Source organism: Postia placenta (assembly GCF_002117355.1).
Source record: "Postia placenta MAD-698-R-SB12 unplaced genomic scaffold POSPLAscaffold_1, whole genome shotgun sequence".
In the NCBI taxonomy this organism is placed as follows: domain Eukaryota; kingdom Fungi; phylum Basidiomycota; class Agaricomycetes; order Polyporales; family Adustoporiaceae; genus Rhodonia; species Rhodonia placenta.
Window position 1 is genome coordinate 3,735,031 of NW_020169832.1, and position 19,993 is coordinate 3,755,023.

General features: G+C 54.0%; 5 protein-coding genes across 5 annotated transcripts in view; 3 read left to right on the forward strand and 2 right to left on the reverse strand.

The window, feature by feature from the left end:
- POSPLADRAFT_1068742 (hypothetical protein) overlaps positions 1–458 on the forward strand; it is a gene marked incomplete at its 5' end in the record, with an annotated part of 1,103 nt that extends 645 nt beyond the window's left edge. Inside the window, one exon of the mRNA XM_024482315.1 lies at positions 45–458. Coding sequence (XP_024344868.1) covers positions 45–369 — 325 coding nt within the window. The 3' untranslated portion in view covers positions 370–458. The remainder of the gene's footprint in view (positions 1–44) is intronic.
- A 2,786-nt stretch (positions 459–3,244) lies between these two features.
- Positions 3,245–6,645, forward strand: POSPLADRAFT_1177090 (carbohydrate-binding module family 13 protein; the record flags this gene model as incomplete). Its single annotated transcript, XM_024488471.1, has 13 exons — positions 3,245–3,376; positions 3,433–3,519; positions 3,577–3,644; positions 3,718–3,778; positions 3,838–3,894; positions 4,271–4,387; positions 4,723–4,791; positions 4,850–5,148; positions 5,208–5,247; positions 5,302–5,581; positions 5,663–5,814; positions 5,973–6,164; positions 6,439–6,645. The coding sequence occupies 13 exons, from the start codon at positions 3,245–3,247 to the stop codon at positions 6,643–6,645; spliced, it is 1,761 nt and encodes a 586-aa protein (XP_024344869.1).
- A 357-nt stretch (positions 6,646–7,002) lies between these two features.
- On the reverse strand, positions 7,003–8,681 carry POSPLADRAFT_1052209 (hypothetical protein; the record flags this gene model as incomplete). Its single annotated transcript, XM_024480247.1, has 6 exons — positions 7,003–7,354; positions 7,403–7,613; positions 7,684–7,740; positions 7,816–8,057; positions 8,109–8,235; positions 8,303–8,681. The coding sequence occupies 6 exons, from the start codon at positions 8,679–8,681 to the stop codon at positions 7,003–7,005; spliced, it is 1,368 nt and encodes a 455-aa protein (XP_024344870.1).
- Positions 8,682–10,423: 1,742 nt separating this feature from the next.
- POSPLADRAFT_1127398 (hypothetical protein) lies at positions 10,424–12,736 on the forward strand (the record flags this gene model as incomplete). Its single annotated transcript, XM_024483620.1, has 10 exons — positions 10,424–10,533; positions 10,656–10,703; positions 11,279–11,386; positions 11,438–11,533; positions 11,591–11,673; positions 11,740–11,904; positions 11,958–12,205; positions 12,262–12,365; positions 12,426–12,605; positions 12,661–12,736. The coding sequence occupies 10 exons, from the start codon at positions 10,424–10,426 to the stop codon at positions 12,734–12,736; spliced, it is 1,218 nt and encodes a 405-aa protein (XP_024344871.1).
- A 121-nt stretch (positions 12,737–12,857) lies between these two features.
- POSPLADRAFT_1177095 (hypothetical protein) lies at positions 12,858–19,174 on the reverse strand (the record flags this gene model as incomplete). Its single annotated transcript, XM_024488472.1, has 8 exons — positions 12,858–13,589; positions 13,637–14,143; positions 14,200–16,269; positions 16,324–17,316; positions 17,379–17,528; positions 17,577–18,230; positions 18,285–18,383; positions 18,464–19,174. The coding sequence occupies 8 exons, from the start codon at positions 19,172–19,174 to the stop codon at positions 13,152–13,154; spliced, it is 5,622 nt and encodes a 1,873-aa protein (XP_024344872.1). The 3' UTR covers positions 12,858–13,151.
- Positions 19,175–19,993: the final 819 nt, after the last annotated feature.

The window sequence follows — 19,993 nt, forward strand, 5'->3', positions numbered from 1 at the left end:
ACGAAGCCCATCGCATTGTCCACTCTCCGGAAACGTTTGCAGAGCACCTACTACAAGAGCGTCCTTGACTTCCGGGAAGACTGGCGGCTGATGTATAACAACGCGCGAACGTACAACCAGGAAGGGTCCTGGGTGTATGTGGATGCCGATGAGATGGAGAAGGTCTTCAATGCGGCGTTCGAGCGTCTGATCGTTGGATCCGATCTTCCCGGTGCTCCGCCTGCGGCGGCCTCTTTATCGTCAGCGGTATATGATGCCGCGTTGACACCTATGGACGAAGACGAACGACCAGCGCCCAAAGGCAAGAGCTCCCGGAAACAGATCATTAGCGACGATGAGTACCTCACGAATCCGAGTGATGACGAGTAGGGGCCGTGTTGCGATCGGATCTTAATCTCTTATTCGTCGATGTTGCAGCTGTATTGCTACTGTATTGTAATTGACTAGTCGTCGCTTTCCAATACTCGTTGGGTAAATGTTATCAATCAGCGCCTTATCACCAAGCTCCTTGTGCATTGGATGGTCCCTTTGATCTCTCGTGAGCAAAGTGGGAGCTTTCTGAGTGTCTGAGTAGTAAAGCCTCACAGTGCCACTTGCGTGTGTCGGCTGGGCCGGGGCATCATAATCGGAGACATTTCGCTTTGACGATGGAAATGTACAATGCACCAATCCACACTCTTGCCAGTGGTGAGATTCGAGGCTCTGCTCGATTTCATGGTTCACAAAAAGATTGTTAATAGAACAAGGGACTTGTCGGCGGCACGCCTCCGGACTTGTTCGCTCTTCAGGCAGCTGATGGCAGCGACGACAGCCAGTTCCGGTACCTGGACCCTGCTAGCAATCAATGCGACCTTCCGGTTCCGCAGCCTATGCAACACTATGTAAGCTTGGAGTATGAACTTAGAATAAATCCAATTGCTATACAGAAGCGCAGTGAGTAATATGTTTTGGACGATGGTCCCTAGTGTCTGCTAGGTATATCACAATGACCCAGGTGTTGTGTAATAATGTTTGTTGATGTTTGCTACGCGATCTGAGATAATCAGATGCATCAGCAACTGACGCCTTTATTGTTGTACAGACTTGCCTTGGCAAAGTGCTGATGTGGTGCTGTACCGGATCTGATACTCTTATATCGATGGGACTCATTCACGCATTGGTGCTGAAGAGGACGCGGCGAGTTGCATACCGACCAGGATTCAGCATTGCAGCGATCGACGGCCCTTACATGGATAACCTACAACATTGTGGAATGGCTCTCGACGAGCACAGAAGTGCAAGTAGCACCGCGACACATTGTTCTCCCAGAGAATCAGAAATATTTGACGCATTTCTCAACGTGGCACCTCCGTTGGATATCTTGACTTACCGTTTATACTAGATCGTTCCTCCACACGCAATTGTTACGTCAATTTGTCTTGGTTTTTTAAGTGAGGTGACGGTGAACCAGGATTGGTTGCCGAATGCTCATGTGCATGTGAAGTAGCTGGTTTCTTTCCACAGCATTGTGAGCCGAACTAATCGTCAGCAGATGAGTGGACGAAAGTGGTCTCGAGCGTGGCGTGCGCGACAGGGACTTGCTATATGCCATGCACAGCACGCTAAATCAGCGACGGGAGGGTACTGTGGTGAGTGTGGATTAATTGAATTGGTGCATCGCTGTGATGACTGACGGGAGTGTCCATGAAGCGTTTGATTTATTGATACTTGTCTGCGAGCCCTGGTGGAACACGCGGAGAAGGATTTAGACAAGGAGAGGAAATAGGAGGGCACAGAAGATTTGTCGAAGGAGCACGGTTGGAGAAAGGTCGACCTTGGGTGGAGGTTGACGATGGAAGGCCCGTTGAGGGTGAGTACAAAGATGAGATTTAATGGTGGATTTTCACTGAATGTGTTTGGGGGTGATGTAGGTGGTACTGTGTGAGCGGTGCAAGAAGGGCGACCAACAATGCTGGGAGTATGTGCAGCAGAAGAATATGAGAGGCGGACGCGTTGCGTCAGTATGCCTGCGCTGTCGCTGCGCAAGGCAAAGTGCAGTTATGATTGGGTGCTTGTGATCAGGATCACGCGGCGACGCCCACATTAGCTCTAGCTGCTCATAATGTCTCGAAGACAAACCATCAATGGTAAGAGGTTAAGCACGGTGGAAATATGGTTTAGTGAAGTTGGCTTATACAGATGCCTCCACTTTGACAGAGGGTCATAGTAAATCCCTCATCATGATTGGCACATCCCTTATACTCCCTCTTCATAATAGGCACCCGCTCTGGCCATTAGTAGGTCCTACTTATAGCTATACTGCCATCACTATTCCTGTTCCGACAGTGATTGCGGAAGTGTCGGCATCGATAGCCCAAGGTGGGTGTCACCGGCTGCGTATAGGTCTAAAAGTTTCAGGTGATTGTGATGTGCGTTGAACATGACGTCACAGGTTATGGTTTCAAGTTGCAGTATCCCACAAATCTACTCCTCTATTGATATCTCAACCCGGCAATTACGTAGAATCACAGAGGAACAGCGACTTCAAGCAGAATCATTTGAGGCTATACGATGCGGTCGCACAGACGATGATGATTATTATTGACTGATCGGGCAGTCTTTTGAAGGGAATAAGAAAACTCTCGTCGTGGTCAGCAGTTCAGTTGCAGAAGACATGTCCATTCGCTAGAAAATGGTGACACCTTCACAAGCGGATTCTTCTATTGCACGTAGACATGAGTTCGGTCTCGAGCCTAGGTCATGCGTTACGAGACTGTCATGTCAACCAACCTGCTAGACACCTCAACGTTCTAGATCCCATCATTTTGGACGCGGCGGACCCTGTCCGCCGACATGTTGTATTTGTTTGGATCCGGGGATTCGATATTGGCGACAACCTACACGTAGTAATATTCTCAACGCTGCCCGGATTATTGAAATTCGGTACCGAGATTCCCTGCAAGATGTCTAAAAGTGAATAAACCACGCTTCACATTGACATTGAGAGCACCCTCGTTTTCGGAGGTCTTTAGCCTGATCGGTGTTTCCCACGCCGTCGTAGCGCATGTGCTGCATATACAATGTCGGGCTCGGGCGGTTCTTAGGGAATGTTAGGACTTCAACATACATCGGCGGACGAGATGAGTCACAGCCGCAGCATAGGCCTGGGTGTATAAAGGCCGCGACATGCAGCAGGGCTGAGCGTCCGCTCTCGTTCTCGTGAGCTCATCTCTCTCCTCGCAAACGCTCGAGGCAATACGCTACAATGTCGATTGAGCCTGGAAACTATAGGATTCAGAACGTCGGTATCGGGAACTACATGGATCTGACCAGCGGGTCGAGTGCCCAGGACACCAGGGTTCAAGGCTGTACGGACGCCAACAATTTGAATCAGCTCGTAAGACACAATGAGCATGGACGTGTACATGCATGAAATACTAATCGCTTCTCCAGTGGCAATTTGAGAAGGTTGGCGACAACACATGGAAGATCTTGAACGCTGCGAGTGGCACATATGTCCTTGCTCCGGTCCATGCCATCGTGAGTAGTGAGGCTCAGCGCTTGAATTCATTCCATTAATGAAGAGATAATTGACAGAATCAGGGTATCGTCGGCGGCACGCCTCCAGACGTGTTCACGTTCATCGACTCCGATGGGTCGTATCAGTGAGTCTGGTATACCCCAGAAAGACGCAGTCGCATTCCACTTGTTAAATCTTTGTCCTGGCACTTCGTTTAGGATCAAACTCGCCGATGAGTCTCTTGTGTTGTACCTCGGCAGTAGTGCAAATGGTACCCAGGTATGCGTTGTCACTTCTCCGCCTTTTTATGACATTCTTTGACGAGAGTGAAATCACAGATCGTCCTTCAGGCCGCTGACGGCGGCGATAACAACCAGTTCTGGTACCTGCACCCGGTTCAAGCTTGATGCGACTTCAATGAGCTCAGCTTGCTCGATGGATTGATAACGTGGTCGACTTTTACTGTGGAGAGTCGTTTCTTGGTGTATATTCCATATGAAGCATTTTTTCCTCTGCGAGAACCGATGTTTGATGTCTGCCGCGCATGAATGAAGTGGTGCCATGTGATCCAGAAGCTCCAAATGCGACTCGACGCGACGCGACTTCCGGACATGGTAACGTGACCGTCTCGTCGCGACCCGGACTTGTAAGTCGTTGGCACCCCTCATGGAATTGCTCGTTATTTTCCAGGCTTGTGTATTGATGGTCTGTCTTCGTGACTATCATTTTGAAACGCTCGCCGGTGAATCTCCTTGCTGGCTGGCTCAATAGAAAGGAATAGTAGCTTCACCACCACCAATATCTCATCTCTGGTTTGCGGCTTACAATCTGCACGGGACTGGTGCCATGCTATACGCAGTACCTATTGAATCGCCGAATGTTCGGACAGTATGTACATGCAGGATTTGCCTATGATACTAATGTACCCTGAAGACCTCCTGTATGTGCCCGGCATCGGACATCGCTAAGTCCGAGCTCGGAGATTGACCCCCCTCCCCGATTATAGCATTAGAATTACTCAGCGCCCGTGTCCCTGTAGCAGATACGCCGATACGGCGTTTGCATATTCATATGGTGTCTTGACTTGCGCGATTTCATTGAGCGCTGCTAAGATATAATTACTGTGGAATCCCACCAAGTGGGTTACACCCCATCATTCTCTTAACTCACAGGCTCGTCCCGCTTTGTTCTGGATCTGCCCTGTTTTGCTACATTCACATTAGATCTCAATGCCCTCTTACGCTGTGATCGGTGCTTCTCGAGGCATAGGCCTGGAGCTAGTCCGTCAATTGGTTCGTCCGAATGTTTCACTGACGTCTGGCAATCAGAACATCCAATTACAATCATTAGGCTGCTAGCCCTCACAATGTCGTCTTTGCCATTGTGCGAAACATTGTTACCTCCACGCACCTTACGGCCTTCGTCACCGAGTCGAAGAAGAATAATGTGCATGTCCTGCAGGCGGACGTTGCCGACCACGTAACACTGAAGGTACTGTCATCGTGGACCAACGTTCTTGGCCCGGCGTTGACTGAGCATAAGGACGCCGCGGCACGAGCAGCCGAAATTACTGGTGGTTCCTTGGATGTTCTCATTCATAGTGCAGCACGAATTGAAGTCCCGACGATGTTCAAGAGGCTGACCGACTAGTACGGCCCAACGTCATTGACTAAAGGGGCTTATCTGACTCGTACATTCATCCATTCAGTGAGGACGACAAGAAACTCGAGGAAGACTTCCTGCAATACGTTCGTGGTCTCTCCTTCATTTCAGATCGTAGCTCTAAACTATTTGTTATGTAGTACAAGGTGAACACCGTGGGTGTCGTGCATTCCATCAACGCATTCCTTCCCTTGCTCCGGAAAGGCACCACCAGAAAGATTGTCGCCCTCAGCAGTCACGTCGGCGAGCGTACTATCACATGGGATCTGCGTACCGATGCCCAAGCAGCATTCGGCGCGTCCAAAGCTGCGACGCACATGATCTTAACGAAGTACGCGGTCCTCCTGGAGAGCGAGGGTTTCACCGTGGTCGGCCTGCTTCCTGGCATAGTCGACGTATCCGCCACTGCCGTCGACGCGCGTAAGTCACCGTTGTTGCCTTATTGGCTCGGAAGAGCAAAGTGGATCTGACGTTGGACTACTACATGGAAAACGATTGCAGCCTTGACCAGTATGGTGACAGACATAGGGCCGCTACTCGCAAAATTCAAACAGGTCAACCCGAACTTCGATCCAACACCTCTCACACTGGAAAACGGCACCCGTTCCTTGCTTGAGGCCATATATTCATTCGGTCCGGCTGACACTGGTACCGTGAGAACCGCAGAGGGCCATAACATAACCGGAATGGTAGACATTTGAACATGTTCGGTCTGCGCATCTTAGAACCGATACTGTCGTATGCTTATGACTGCACGCTCTGCGAACCGAACCACTGGGCTCGTTATGTCAAATTGTTTGTTCCGTGATAGGATAACGTGTATAAATATGGTTCGTCCTTTCATTTGACGTACTGTGCCTTACTGGGCTACCCTTTCTTCGACGCTTTCGTCGAGGACAGGATCAATCTGTCCGGCATTGTTGACGATAAGATCGTCCCCGCTTCAGGCAAGATCGAGTTGCTGTCTCGTATCCTTCCTAAGTTCTTCGCGACCGATTACAGAGTAAGCTTATCCTGCTTGGTTTATGCGGTGTATTCACATTTTATTTGTGCATAGGTCTTCCACCTTGTGCAATGGATGGTCCCTTCGATTCCCGTTCTAGTATCCTACCTGTGACAAACCAAATGCGAGTAGGACAGACATTGTTGCACCAGTTTTGCCAACCTTAATGAGAAGACACAGTATCTGGGCACCGCCGCCGCAACTATAAAATTGCCCGGATGTCCGGGGAACGTTTGTGTGGTGCCCATATATGGCGTGCGCCCCGGACATCGAGGGAGTATTTGTGTATACAACTGCCCGTTTCCTCTGGGCGATGCAAACCGCGCCGCTGCAAGGCGGATTGTGTATACAAGAGCGGGATGCGAGTGGGGTGATGCCCCTCGAGGAAGCGGGCAATATAATCCGCATCGTCGTCAGAATATACAGTGGTGATGACCAGGAAGAGTATGTACGCAGCGCACTCATGGGATCCGACTCGTAGATTTCTGCATGCCGAGCACCGACGTCACGCGCGCAGGGCCATGTACCGGATACGTGCGCATCGTGCGCGTCGTCGTCGTAGGAGGCTGGTCGTGAGGGAGGACATGGAGGGCGGGGACAAGGAGCACCGGCATGCGGCGACGTCGCGACGCACGACGCGGGGTAATGGCATGCACGACGTATACGACTGGGTGACACGAGGGCTCAAAGCGCGGCTGAGAGAGCCTAGAATGAACTTAATTAAAGTTGCATACTGCCATCAAGACGTCAAGTAGCAGTCTGAGAACTGCAATGACGGGCCTTGACAAACGGGGTTTAATCCGGTGTAGTCCAAATGTTATGATTCAAACAGCGTGAATCACTTGAGCATCGGACTAGAGTCGTCCCTCCTCATCTCAATGACGTGCACCAGACCCCGGCATTCCCATAGTTTGATCAATCGTAGACCGGCTTTCTCCGCCAGATCAATGAACTCCTCGGGTGTACGCTCCACCCCGTTGAGGAGAGACATCATGCCGATAGCGTACGTGCCCGGGACCATCTGCGCATATCCGTAGTTGGGCGGGAGCGGGGTCGGAGCGGACTTGAGGTGGGGCGACCCCGTCGCCGTGTGCGTGACCTTTTCTGCAACGAGTAGTAGCGAGTCTGGCCTCATGGCCTCCCGTAGGTGCCGCAGTATGATGGTGCATTCTTCGTCGGACCAGTCGTGTCTGTGTGCGCGTGAATGCGAGGCCACATTCCGAGAATTCAGTACTCACAGGATGTGTCTCATGAGGTAGATATCGGCGCCCTTGACGGGCTGCTCCGTGAAGAAATCGTGAGGCATGAACCTGACGCGACCCGTCTCTAAGGCTGGCCTGGAGAGCGCCTGTGCCCACACAGCCTCAGCCTTCTTGGTCACCGCTTCGCGGTCTTGGACCACAAAGTTGAGCTGCGGATATCTTTTGGCCAGCTCGAGGCTCATGCCACCTGTGGGATGCATGATGTTGGTTCGCAACATCGATTGATTGTATATGCATCACATTCTAAGGCAACATACCAACACCGCCTCCGACGTCAACGACGAGCTTTGAGCCTAATGCCGCCCAAGGATAATCTGCTCATGAGAAACGTCTCAGTACAGATTTTTACTTGCGCTATTGCGGCTTATGGTATAGTGAATCACTCGCACCGACATACGAAGCAGCAGCCTCCGTTTCGCCGATGGTATGCATCCCGACCATCCATGTCTCGAGATGCAATGGCTCTCCCTCGAACCTCGGAGCGTTTTGACCTCGCTCGAGGTATTCAAAGAGCGTCAAGTCAGTTTGATAGGCCACTTGAAACGCCGCCTCACGCGGAGACGTGGAATGCGTCTTGACAGGGTCGAACAACACCGACGGAAGCTTGTCTGCAGCGGTGCCTACATCACCCCTGCAAGCATTCAGACCTCGATGCCGCACGATGCATAATACTTAGACCCACCACATCGTAATCAAGCACCGTAGACCGTCGTTCCTCACCAGTCTTTGGCTCAATGCGGTGTTGGCGAAGTGATCGCGTTGAGGTTCAGCGAAGATGCTGTTGAACGTCAAGCATCGGAGCACTTGTACTAGGTCGTACATGGTCAAGTTGTGATTGAATAGGTCAGGCCGGTGCAGGCAGACTTAAGTACTCACATAGCTTCTTGTCCGATATTCCGGTTTGACTGCTGATCGACTGGATGGAGACTCCCCTGTCGGTGTCACCTTGCGAGAGAACCTCGGCAACGCGCGCTCTCGCAGCTATCTGCAATGCCTTCGCAGCGCATGTAGATGTTGTCACCTCGAGCAAGCGCTCGACGGGATCCTGCACGAGAGCGATACACTCGCCGCAGGCACCCACGATGACACGTCCAGCCTCATACAGCCCGGGCGATGGAATATGGGCAGCAAAGGTTCCTTCAGCAGTGTCAGCCAACGCGCGCTCCGATTCCCATTCTCTGATCACGGTTTCGGCAGCATTTGCCAGCAGTCGGACGAGGGCGCGAAGGGTCTGTGCTCTTTGTGCGACAACCATGGTTCGGAGGGGGAGTTGGACAATGCAAGCTGTGATGGTCCTTATCTGCAACTCGTCTTGACCTGTTCTGACATGAGGTTGGCTCGAGCCTGCCTCGTCTGGGCCTAGTAGACATGATCATGATCTCAGTACACCGTGGGGCAATTCGTGCTCCGAGTCTGGAAGAGGGACGTGTGCTTACCAGTGGCCCACCGGCGATTGATAATGTCTTATCGTCCTCGAAAGTGGCGTCATTAGTCGACGGGTATCTTAATGCGGTACCGCTTCCGTCACCGGTCACAATTTGGAAGACGCGTTACTTACTTGTAGGAATCGGGTAACGCTCTGTTGATGTCTGGAGCAGCGTGCCCGTGTTGTGCATTTACCTGGTCGCTTCTAACGCGTAACTGCACAGTGTCCGCGCTTGTAAAACACTTTAATACTTACGCATACTGCTGAATTAAGACGCAGTTCACTTGCTTGACGGGCATACATGTGAGCGATCAAGGTAATTCATGAAATCCGTATACACCACACGGATTCCGCCCTTTACCTCGATCAGCACAAACTTTTCCAACCACAGGAGCCTGAGGTCACTGCACAAGGACGTTAAATACAGTAAATCGAGACGGGTCGATGGCTGAGGACAGCTTGTTAGACACTGAGTGAAAGAAGACGACGCAGTCAAGCTTCTTGTATGCAGACGACGACACAAGGGGATCACATTGAATACACTGTTGTTTGAGAGTGCGCTCTTGACGCGTGGGTAACATGTATACAGAGAGGAGATTCCTCCACATATCAATCCGCTGGCTGCAAGACATCTGGATGGACCAGCATCGCAGATTCCTGGTATGATATATAGACAGAAATCGATAGAGTTGGAGATCAAACTAATGAGTGAAGCTTTCCATGTGATAACTTAACATCGAAAGCTTTTTGAATGAACGCACACAACCATGTGTGGTCGAGATTCAGCAGAGCATGTGTGTATCGAACAGTGACCCTCGCGTATGAGCAAAGAATTCAGCACGAGAACAAATCAAATCCCGCGTGTGCTCAGAACACTCCAGAATTTACGACGCACGTATAAACTCTGTCGACTGTGAGGCTTTTGTCAATGCGATAGCTGCCGGTTTTTACACACACCAGTCTACTGTCATGTCTTATGAATGCTGCGGCCCCGAGCATGCCAAGGCGAACTCAAATCTGATGAATGCCGAACAGGCAGCCTACCGGCAGCATCTGCTGCGTGTACCTGCTGAGCACACAACTCTGGGAGCCCGGTGTTCGGCGACTGTTGAGGCGGAAGATGATCGCAGTGATAAAGCTGCTGCCGACTCAGTAGTCAGACAAAAAGTTCAAACCGGGCGAGCGAGGACCGAAACAAAAAGAGGATTGCCGAGGCGGATGTAGGAGAGAGAGGAGGCAACACGCGTCAGAGGCGCGGGCATGTCATACAGGATGTGTGGCTGAGCCCGCTCCTGACCAGTGTCCACCTCACTCTGCTCTCTCCACCCATCGAGCTCGCCGTTCTGCACGACGACCAGCCTACTGCGCCGCAATTATAATCACGCGAACGTGCACCGCCATTGCCGCGGGCTGCTGCCGCGCCGTTCGAGCACCATCACACCGACACCGCTCTTACATACACCTCTGACCTAAATACCCGCCGCCGTGCCATCTCTGGCGATCTTCCTGCCTGCCCCCTTCCACGCCCCCTTCTTCCTCACCTTGCCCACAGCGCACCCATCACAGGAGCCATGATGGGTCTATTCAACCAGGCAGCTTCCAAGGTGCCTCGTCCACGCGGGTCCTCCGAGTCCGAGGACAAAATCCCCGAAGATACCAACCCGGATGATGTTTCCGTCCTGTTCGTGCCCATCTATCCCGTCCTGCCGTTTTTAGCCTGACCTACACGATGTTCTTCTATGCGCGCCACCAACCTGACCCCGCTCTCGATATTGATGCCGATGACGATATTGCCGACTGTAGGGATGAGGAGGAGGGTTCGGTTATCAAGTCTATGATTTCACAATTGAGGTGTGTGATCTGTTTCTCTCAAGCAGGTTGCGACATGGTCGTCTGCAGTGGTCGCGATGAGGTATACGATGCAACCCCTTCCTCCCCTCGGACTAGCTGAGCTTCGAGGTCTGAATTGCGACAGGGAGGGCGTACGGATTCATATTCTCATTAAAAATACGTTGTCGAGTCCAGTACTATCAGGCTATCTCGATCCGACCTGAGGTGTTCTAGGGTGTGGTCTGTGCGTGGCCAGAGGGCACTACTGATAGCCACTTGTCCACGTTGAGCTCGTCTTTCCTGGGTGTGACATGATTGCAAGCATCACAGAAAACCAGTTTCGCCCCCTGTATGCTGTTGGCATCACCTCGCCGCACCTGGAGTTCGCAACTGGAGATGTGTACCGCAAGCTTCGTTTCACGGCCACACCTGCCGTGCAATATGGTTTGTGGTCGTGCTTGCCCGCGAACCATGCTACGGGCAGTTCAACGCAGCGTACCATCCAATATTGTATAATGGCAGCGGCGTAGCCAACCATGTCGCTCCCTGCTCTCACTCATGCCTGTCCACGACCATGCCTCACATCACGCATACAGGGTAGGAATGGACCTTTCCAAGGTCACCTTCCCCACATTCGTGCTCGAGCCGCGCAGCATGCTCGAGCGTATCACCGATTTCATGTCCCACCCAGATCTCGTCTTCGGGTGCGTATCACGTCGTTTACGACACTCCTTGTTATGTTGAACCTGCTGTAGCGCCGAGAATTACGACGACTCGGAGGAGCGTTTCATCCGTGTGCTCCAGTACTATCTTGCCGGCTGGCACATCAAGCCCAAGGGCGTCAAGAAACCGTGCGTATCTCATCTCCCTGTGCAGGCGTCCCGGACGTCCCTCATCCCACCCGGCAGATACAACCCCGTGCACGGCGAGTTCTTCCGCTGCCGGTACGATTACAGCGACGGCACGCAGGGCTTCTACATCGCAGAGCAAGGTGCGTGCGCGCAGCGTCCTCCGACTGCGCGGCGCCATCACTGACGGTGACGCCCCCGCGGCGCAGTCTCGCACCACCCGCCCGTGTCCGCGTTTTACTACGTTTCCCCCGCCAACAAGGTCGCAATCGTCGGCGAGCTGCGGCCGAAATCCAAGTTCCTTGGGAACAGCGTGTCAACGACGATGGAAGGCGAGAACCGGATCTATCTCATGGGCCGTCCTGATGATGGCCGTACGTCCTCTTCCCCTTTCGTATCGCTCCCTCTGCCTGACCCTGGCCGGCAGCATACGTCGTCTCCATGCCGAATATGTATGCGCGCGGGATCCTGTGGGGCAAGATGGTGCTCGAACTCGGCGACGCATGTACAGCCCGCAACGAGCGCAACGGGCTCACTGCGGATCTGACATTCAAGACGAAGGGCTATTTCTCCGGCACATACAACGCGATCCAAGGCCGCGTGCGCCGCGGCAACACCGACGCAGGCGAGGTGAGCGGAAAGTGGAGCTCGGTGATGGAGTACAAGAGCAGCAAGGTGCGCGTCGCAGGCGGTCGCGTGCCACGGCAAACTGACGCGTGTGCGTGCGGCAGACGGGCGAGCGCCGCGTCCTGTTCGACGTGCAGAAGAACGGGCAGAAGGTCGCGCCGAAGTGGGTCGCGCCGGAAGAGGAGCAGGAGCCCAACGAATCACGCCGGTGCGTCAACTTGTCTACCCGCGATGCTGATTGTAACATTATTGAGCGCGTTCATATCAGCTTGTGGTCGAAGCTTACGCAGGCGATCGTCGCGAAAGACATGGAGGCGGCGACGGAGGCCAAGACAGCCGTAGAGGAGTCGCAGCGCGAGCTACGCCGACAGCGAGAGGAGAGCGGGGAGCACTTTGTTCCGCGATTCTTCCAGCAGGACAGAGAGGGTCGATGGGGACCTAAATTCACGTGCGTCACTGTTCCTTGATATGTTTGAGACACTAATTCACCGTGCATCCCACAGCCTGCCGCAAGACCCAGAAGAAGCGGTGGAAGCAGTCAAAGCATGGATATGGTCTCGGCCTCCGTCGCAATCCTGAATTCGTCATTCATAATAGATATCAAATGCTGCTGTCGTGAACAGCTATAACTACCTGTATTTGCATTTCATGTCTTGCTCAGTCTACATCATTTGTCTACCTCATTAGCACACAACAACAGTTTACTGTAATGCAGTATATATTCAAACTTGCAACTTGCTGCTGTGTACAACAAATGAGGTATCGATGTGAGAGTTGTAAGAGATAGGAGAAATGAGATGTGGTATTTATGGGCAAGCATGCCCAGGAGATGGAGTAACATATGTGCATAGATGTGAACCGAGATGCAAGAGCAGCAGAGAGTCGATGGCCCAAGACAAGAAGCAATGTCTATAATATATCCTTTCCGATGAGACAGACGTGAGAAGGTTTCGAATAATATATAGCAGACCCCGTTCCTGGATCCAATGTCCCACTATTCCCACCAGCCATCGTCCCCCAGGGTCGGCGCAGCGGATACGTTACTGGGCGTTGGCGATGGGATTTGTGGGCGGTAATACGATGGCCTCTGCGATTTGGAAGTCATGGACGTCGTATCGGCTCGTCGTGACCCATGAAGAGACCAAACCGACGGTTGTGGCGAGGCAGCCATGCGGAGGGCAGCATCACGCGAACCATTGTATGGAGCAGTAGGGGTACCCGCGCGACTCTCGCCATAGATAGTACTCGCACGGGAGTCGGGACGCGATGGGACGTGGGAACGAGCGTGGCCATTTCCGTTTGAATATCGCGCGGTGGGTTGCACAACTGTCGCAGTAGCAGCCGCTTTCTTGGCTTGGTCTGTCTCAGCTTGTAGGCGGGAGACTTGCGCTTCCAGCGCAGCGATCTGATCACGAAGTTTGTTTTGCCGATCCTATAAATGGTTGAGCACAGCGTCAAGAACTCTAAACAAGACCTCACCTTATCCAGGCGCTCTTCAGCATCCCGCTCCTCAAGCTGTAGCTTTACCAAAGAATAGTCCGTCTCAATCTGTGCGTGCGCCTGCTCGGCATTGTCGAGCTTAGTCCGCGTCGTTTCTAGCTCGGCCTCATACTCCTTCGCACGCTTCTCCCACTCTATGGCTCGCTGCTGCGCCTGTACAAGGCTCTGGCGTGAAGTCTGCGTCACTTTCTCGTTCGACGTCATTTTGGTCTCATACTCCTTCATGCGGCGCTGAAGAGCTAAATGCTCGCCTTCGAGGATTTTACTACGGTCACGGATGCGCCGCAGCTCCTTTATTTCCTCGTTGTCGGCCTGACCAACCAACTGCGTGAGTGCCTGTATCTGCTCTGAGGCACGTCGTAACTCATCCCAGTTGTTCTGCTGAGATACAAGTTCCTCGTTCTGGCGTCGTTGGGCGGCGAGCTCGTCAGCAATGTTATCTCTCTCGCGTGTCATGAACGTCGTCCGGAGTTCAAGCGAATCAACCTAGTCACCGATATCGCTTTAGAACAAAAACAGGACGTGTAGAGAGAAGAACCAACCTGTGATCTGAGTTGCTGTTTCTCAATTCCGAGATCGCGATTGACCACTTCCAGCTGAGCGATATGCTGAGAGTCTGTCTGAGACTGCACATCCGCGGCTTTGAGGCGCTCGAGAGCGCGAGCCAGGGCTTCTTCTAGCTCCGTGTTTTTGGCTTCAGCAGCGACAACCTCCGTAGATTTCGAAGAGACCGACTCCTGCAAGTCCTCCATTTTAGAGAAAAGACGGTCTCGTTCCGATTCAGCCGCGCGCAATCGTTCAGCAAGCATATCCTTCTCTACACGGACTTGTCCGTGTGCCCCGCGTGCTTTGGCTAGTTGTACCTGCAACTCAGCACTTGTGTTCATTAGTCTCCGGATCTCCTCAGCATCATTGCGTGAGGTATCCCGAGTAGAGAAATCGGCATGAGCATTCTGCAGGATAGTGGTCGCCTCGACCATAGCTTCCGGTAGAGTGTCGATGTGCTTGATGATATCCTGGCAGAAGTCGGAGAACTCTTGATTCTGGGAGGCGAGCTGTTGCTGTTCACGGGCAACATCGCGTATAGCAGCTTCCACCTGCGCTAGACCTCTCGCCAACGGAGTATCCCTGCCGCCTCGCTCCGCATGAGTTTTAAACTCAGTCTGAGCCGTAGTGAGTGCGTTCGTTGCAGCTAGTAGCCCTTGCGGGAGGTCTGAGAGAAGAGACTGGATATACTCCTTGATGGACGAGAGATCAATGTCTGCAGCCACAGAACGTGACGGTGCTGTCTCCTGCAGTTTGCCAAGGGCTGTCTGAAGTTCCTTGATGGGGGCCAAGAGACCACGAATGCCCTCTGAGACTTTCTCATTGATGGCGTCAACACTGAATGCCCTATCTCTAACAGCGAGGCGAGAATCCAAACGCTCTACGACAAGATCCGATACTTGCTCCTTGATCTCATGTGCGTCCAGGGGAGCGACGATCTTGCGGACTTCGGTGGTAAGCCTGCCGATGATAGCCTCTGTGTCAAACTCGGGGACAGGGCCATGGATTGAAGGCAGAATCGGCACGAGTTTGTCCACGATGAGTCCCGCAGTCTCCCTTTTATCCGAGGCTAGGTCTATGAGCTGCGAGATGTGTGGTTTCACGGCCTGCGTGAGCTGCGCCGTGAGGAATTCATAGTCAATCGGCTCCGGACGCAAGGCGGCAAGCTGAGGCATCAAGTTGGACATGAGGTCGTGTACGATCACTTCCCGATCAGCAGACACCCGCGGGTTCTCCATCGTCTGCAGTCGCATGGCCAGCTGCGTGGTGGCGGTGACCACCGCATTTACCGTCCTGTTCGTGAGTTCATCCGCGAGCATTCTCAGGTCCGCCTCCGTGTTCTGATTGCTCATAAGCTGTGCGATATCCATCTGTATAGCCGCGCGATTCTCTGCATGCTTCTGCTCGATGATGTCCTTGATGACCTCGAAGTCCAGTTCGCCGCGCGCATCCATCTGACTGTCATCTAGGCCCTTGGCGGCCGACTCATGCAGCTGCGCTCGGAACAAGGACACAACCTCATTGATCATGGCTTCCGTGGATGAGCTCAGTGTTTGCCCGCCTTGCCTAGAGTTTGCCATGGCACCCTTGATCTTCTCGAACTTCTCGTCCAGTAGGTATTCAAGTCGTTGCTCGTACTGCTGCATCTCGATCCTTCGAGAGAGATTGACAGGAGGTAAAGAGACATCGGACATGGACGACTCGCTCCCACGGTGTCTCGCTGGCAGCGAGGAACGCCGCATAGGTAAGTCGGGCGTGAAGATCTCGCGGTGCGGAGAGGACTCGTGGAACCCAGGGTCAGTGAACAGCCTATTGCGAGAGTTTCTATTCGAGATTGGCGGAACGTTGAGGTCATCGAGCGACGGGCGAGTGCTGTGCTCGAAGATGTCTCTCGAGCTGAGTCTGGAGCGTACTGCACGACGCGTTCTGTCATCGCCATCTCCATTAACGAGAGCTTTGAACAAACCTGCAGGAACAGTGTTTGTGGACACGGGATGCTTGAAATCCAGTGGTATGGGTGCCCGCTTCAGCTTCATGGTGGGCGGGTATGGAAGATCATGCACCGACTCCATGTCCGTATTGTCACCCGCCTCAGGAGGTTCGTTCTCCTCGTTACCAACCCTAGGCGCTGTTTGCGGCAACACCGTAGGCAACGTGCTTGAGAGACCGGCATATGCGTAGGGCTTTGCAGTGATACTGAGCGATGCATCCTTCATTAAGCCCAAGCTAGACCGAGGTGGGCTGACTGGCGCCGACACCGCCCGCACGTTGTCCGGAGGGAATTTGAAGGATGACATATCGTTGATACCATCCTCGTCTTCTCCGTCCAATGAACCTTCTGACCCACGGCGTTGCCTCTTCTCTCGGCCTTGCATTTCTCTTGTCACGGGCTTCCCTGGTGAGAGCACCTGTGGTGGCACAGGAGGTGTCGGCAGAGGGCGCGCAACCGAGGGGGACGAGAACGATAGCTGAGGCACGCCAGGAGGGGGACGGAAGGTGAATCCAGTAGGCTTGAATTCAGGCGCGGCCGCGCTGAGCGGCTTTCCAAAAGAGGGTGCCCGCGTATGGGTGTTTGCAGGCGGTGTAACAGCGGACGCGGCCGTCTGACTGGAGGCCCCAGATGCCCATGAGCCAGACAGGCGGTTCGCACCGAAGACGAATGGCTCCGCAAGAGGGTTCAGCGACTCCGTGCGCCCCGACAACGGCAGGGGCGGACGAGGCTGAAGCCCGCCTGGCTGAAGGTAATGCTCAGACGCCTCCCTCGAGTGCGCCAATGCCGGATCGTGATACGAATATGGCGCAGAGCCAGGTCGCACGGCTTCAGGCAATGGCGGCAGCGGCCGACCATGGCCACTGGAGGATGGACGGGGAAAGTGGCCCCGGTGATCGGCAGTAAACGCGAACGGCTTCTCAGAATGTTCTTCCTCGCTGGGATTCGAGACAATATCTTCCTTGTCGACGAACGTAGCTGCGATCTCGGGAGGCCGCGGGAAGTTAGGTAGTCTTCTCGGAGTCTCCAGATCATGCTGCTTCGCACGGCGGAGCAGACGACGCTGCTGCCGTTGCTGACGTGCTCTCTCCTCGTCTGACGGATTCGACCACTCTCCGATGCTCTGCAACGACGACATAGCTAACATGAGTGACAAGGAAGCAAAGGCAGACTAAGTTCACTGACCTCATCTTCAGACGTGTCCACGCCGTTGCGCAGATCCTCCGATCCCGTCCACTCTCCGACTGCTTCCTGATCCTCTTCAGAATCCTCAGAGCCCCCAGAATCGATCACCTCGATCTCGCCCAGCCCAATCGGGTCGCGCGCAGGCACGACCTCGATCTCCGGCGTTGGCTCGCGCACAAGTGAAGGTGCTCCCTCCACCACACCACCAACCGAGCATAACGACAATGCAGCAGACAGATGCGAGACATGCCGCGAATGCACCCGGCTCTGAGCCACCGTGCTCATACCATCTTCAGCCATCTGGGACATATCATCTTGCGTCGCGTGTTCCGTTGCCGTATCCGAGCCAGGATCGTTAGTAGAAGCAGGTTCCTCCGGAGGTTCTTCGACCTCCTCGGTTACGTCCAGCCCGAAGCCACGCAAGAAGTCCGGTCGGCTCTCCGGTCTCGATAAAGGCTGAGGCGGAGCAAGAGTGGCGAAGTTCGCTGGAACGCGTCCCTGAGGCGCATGAATATTGTGCGCTGCATTAGCATTGGATCCCGCTGGGGGCACTGGTGAAAACTGCGTAAAGATCTGATCCGACCCCAGGGTAGCGGCTGGTCCAAATGGATTGAACGCAGCCGCTGGATTGTACACCGGTGACTGTGACTGTGATTGGAAAGAGGGCGGCTGAGCCAAGGACATGCTGTGACCGTGCCTGCCCTGGAAGCGCGGAGGTAGCTGAGGAGACGTGGACGACGGGAGGGGAGGCTGCGGCGAGGTCGATAATGAATTCGATGATGACGCGTTTTGAGACTGCTGTAACCTGTTCAATTTGAAGAAGAGGAGAGCAGGATCCGCGGGCGAAGATATCTGGATAACTATGTTAGTAGGGGATGCAACGTGCATACCACGCGCACAACTTACTGATGCTGCTCGGGCATGCGGGGCATGGATATGAGGTATGGCGCTACCATTCCCGCGCTCTACACCGAGCTTCTCCAGCTTCTCCTCGATAATCTTTTGCTTAAACTCGTCCCAAGCAGCCTGCCCGCGTGAGCCGCGATGATAAGCACATGATCGGGAGTAACGTATGAGGTACACACCTTGCCAGGAAGGAAGACATCAACTGTATCAGGCAGATGATACCTCCAGTTATCGGGCGGGAACGGTTCCGCTGAGTGAGTCTCGGGCGGGACCACTGCCTGATGTGCAGGCGTTGGGAGAGGTGTCCTGGCCCAAGGTTGACGCGTCGAGGGCTCGTCTCCCTCTCCTGGGACGGTCTCCCGCGGCAGGTTCACCACAACCTTCTTTGCCTTTGGCGTGGGAGCGGGTGCAGTCGCCGCGGGTCCGCCAGGCAGCGGGCTCACCTTGCGCTGAGGGCCGCCCAGAACAGCTTTCGGAGGCCCGCCAACGCTGATACTTCCCGACCGCTTGTTGCGCGGAACAAAGGGCTGTGCGAACGGCGTGAGACCGAGCATCGGGGCTGGGAAGCCGCTCTGGCCCAGCGGCGTCATGGGCATTCCAGGCGGGAAGATGCCCGCCGCCGCTAGCTGCGCGACGCTGGGCGCGTTCCTGTGCATCGACGGACGTCCCGGTGCGCCTGGCGGCTGCTGGAAGAAGTTGGCCTGCATGGGTGTTTGGAGTGGATTGGACGTATTCAGAAAGGGCGGCGGGTGCATTCCATGAGCAATCGAGGTTGGCAGCCCCGGCGAGAACAGCGGCGCGTTCTCGCCAAACACGATGGGCTGCTGGGCGTTGAGATTTGGCGGGATGAGCAGCCTCGGGAGCTGCTGCTGGCGCGGTGGTGCCGCCATGGCTGTGAGACCTGGCACAGAATCAGAGACCTAGCAAGGTGAAAGCACGCCGGCTGCTGCAGCCGACACAGCAGAGGGTATCAAGAAGGCAGGAGAGTGTGGTATAGCGTGTCCTGGCCGTCGACGGGGGAGAACAAGCTCGGTCCAAAGGTGCAAGCTCCCGAAAATCCCAAAGGCAATTCCGGGCCACGTGGACCACGCGCGATTGATGGCCGCCACCCACTCCCCAGGACTTGAATATTAAATCTCGTCAGACTGCACTGTGCTTTGGTGCTATGCTCGAGGCTAGCCATTGGGACTCTGAAAGCTCGGTTGACGGGTTGATTGAATGTCGGTGTTCAAGGCGTGCAGGAAGAGAAATGCACGTTCAGCTCATGCGTCCATAGTTTAATACTCTCCAGAGAGAAGGTTGCCTTCACACGAACTTGACTACGACTTGACTAAGACTTGACAAGACAGGGCATACGCTGCACCGTGGACGAAGACGCGTCGAATGCGATCAAGGGCCCAACCTGCTTTCCGCCAAACTGAGCAGGCGTCCTTCTATATTTGGAAGGACGGGATTTCTGTCAGGCTTACTCCGAATTCACCGCGTTCCACGAGACTTCAGCTTCAGTTACAATCGACCGGTGCGTTTCTGAGAATCCACACGTCCTGTGGACCCGGGGACACGACACACCGGGCAAGGGAGAAAGAAGTGTGTGCTTATATAGAATTAGGAGATACGCCGTGATGCAACTTCCAACAGAAGCTGCTCTGAAGTCCATGGCATGGAATGAACGCATGAATTCAAACACGGCAGGCTCAGGCTTCCAGGTA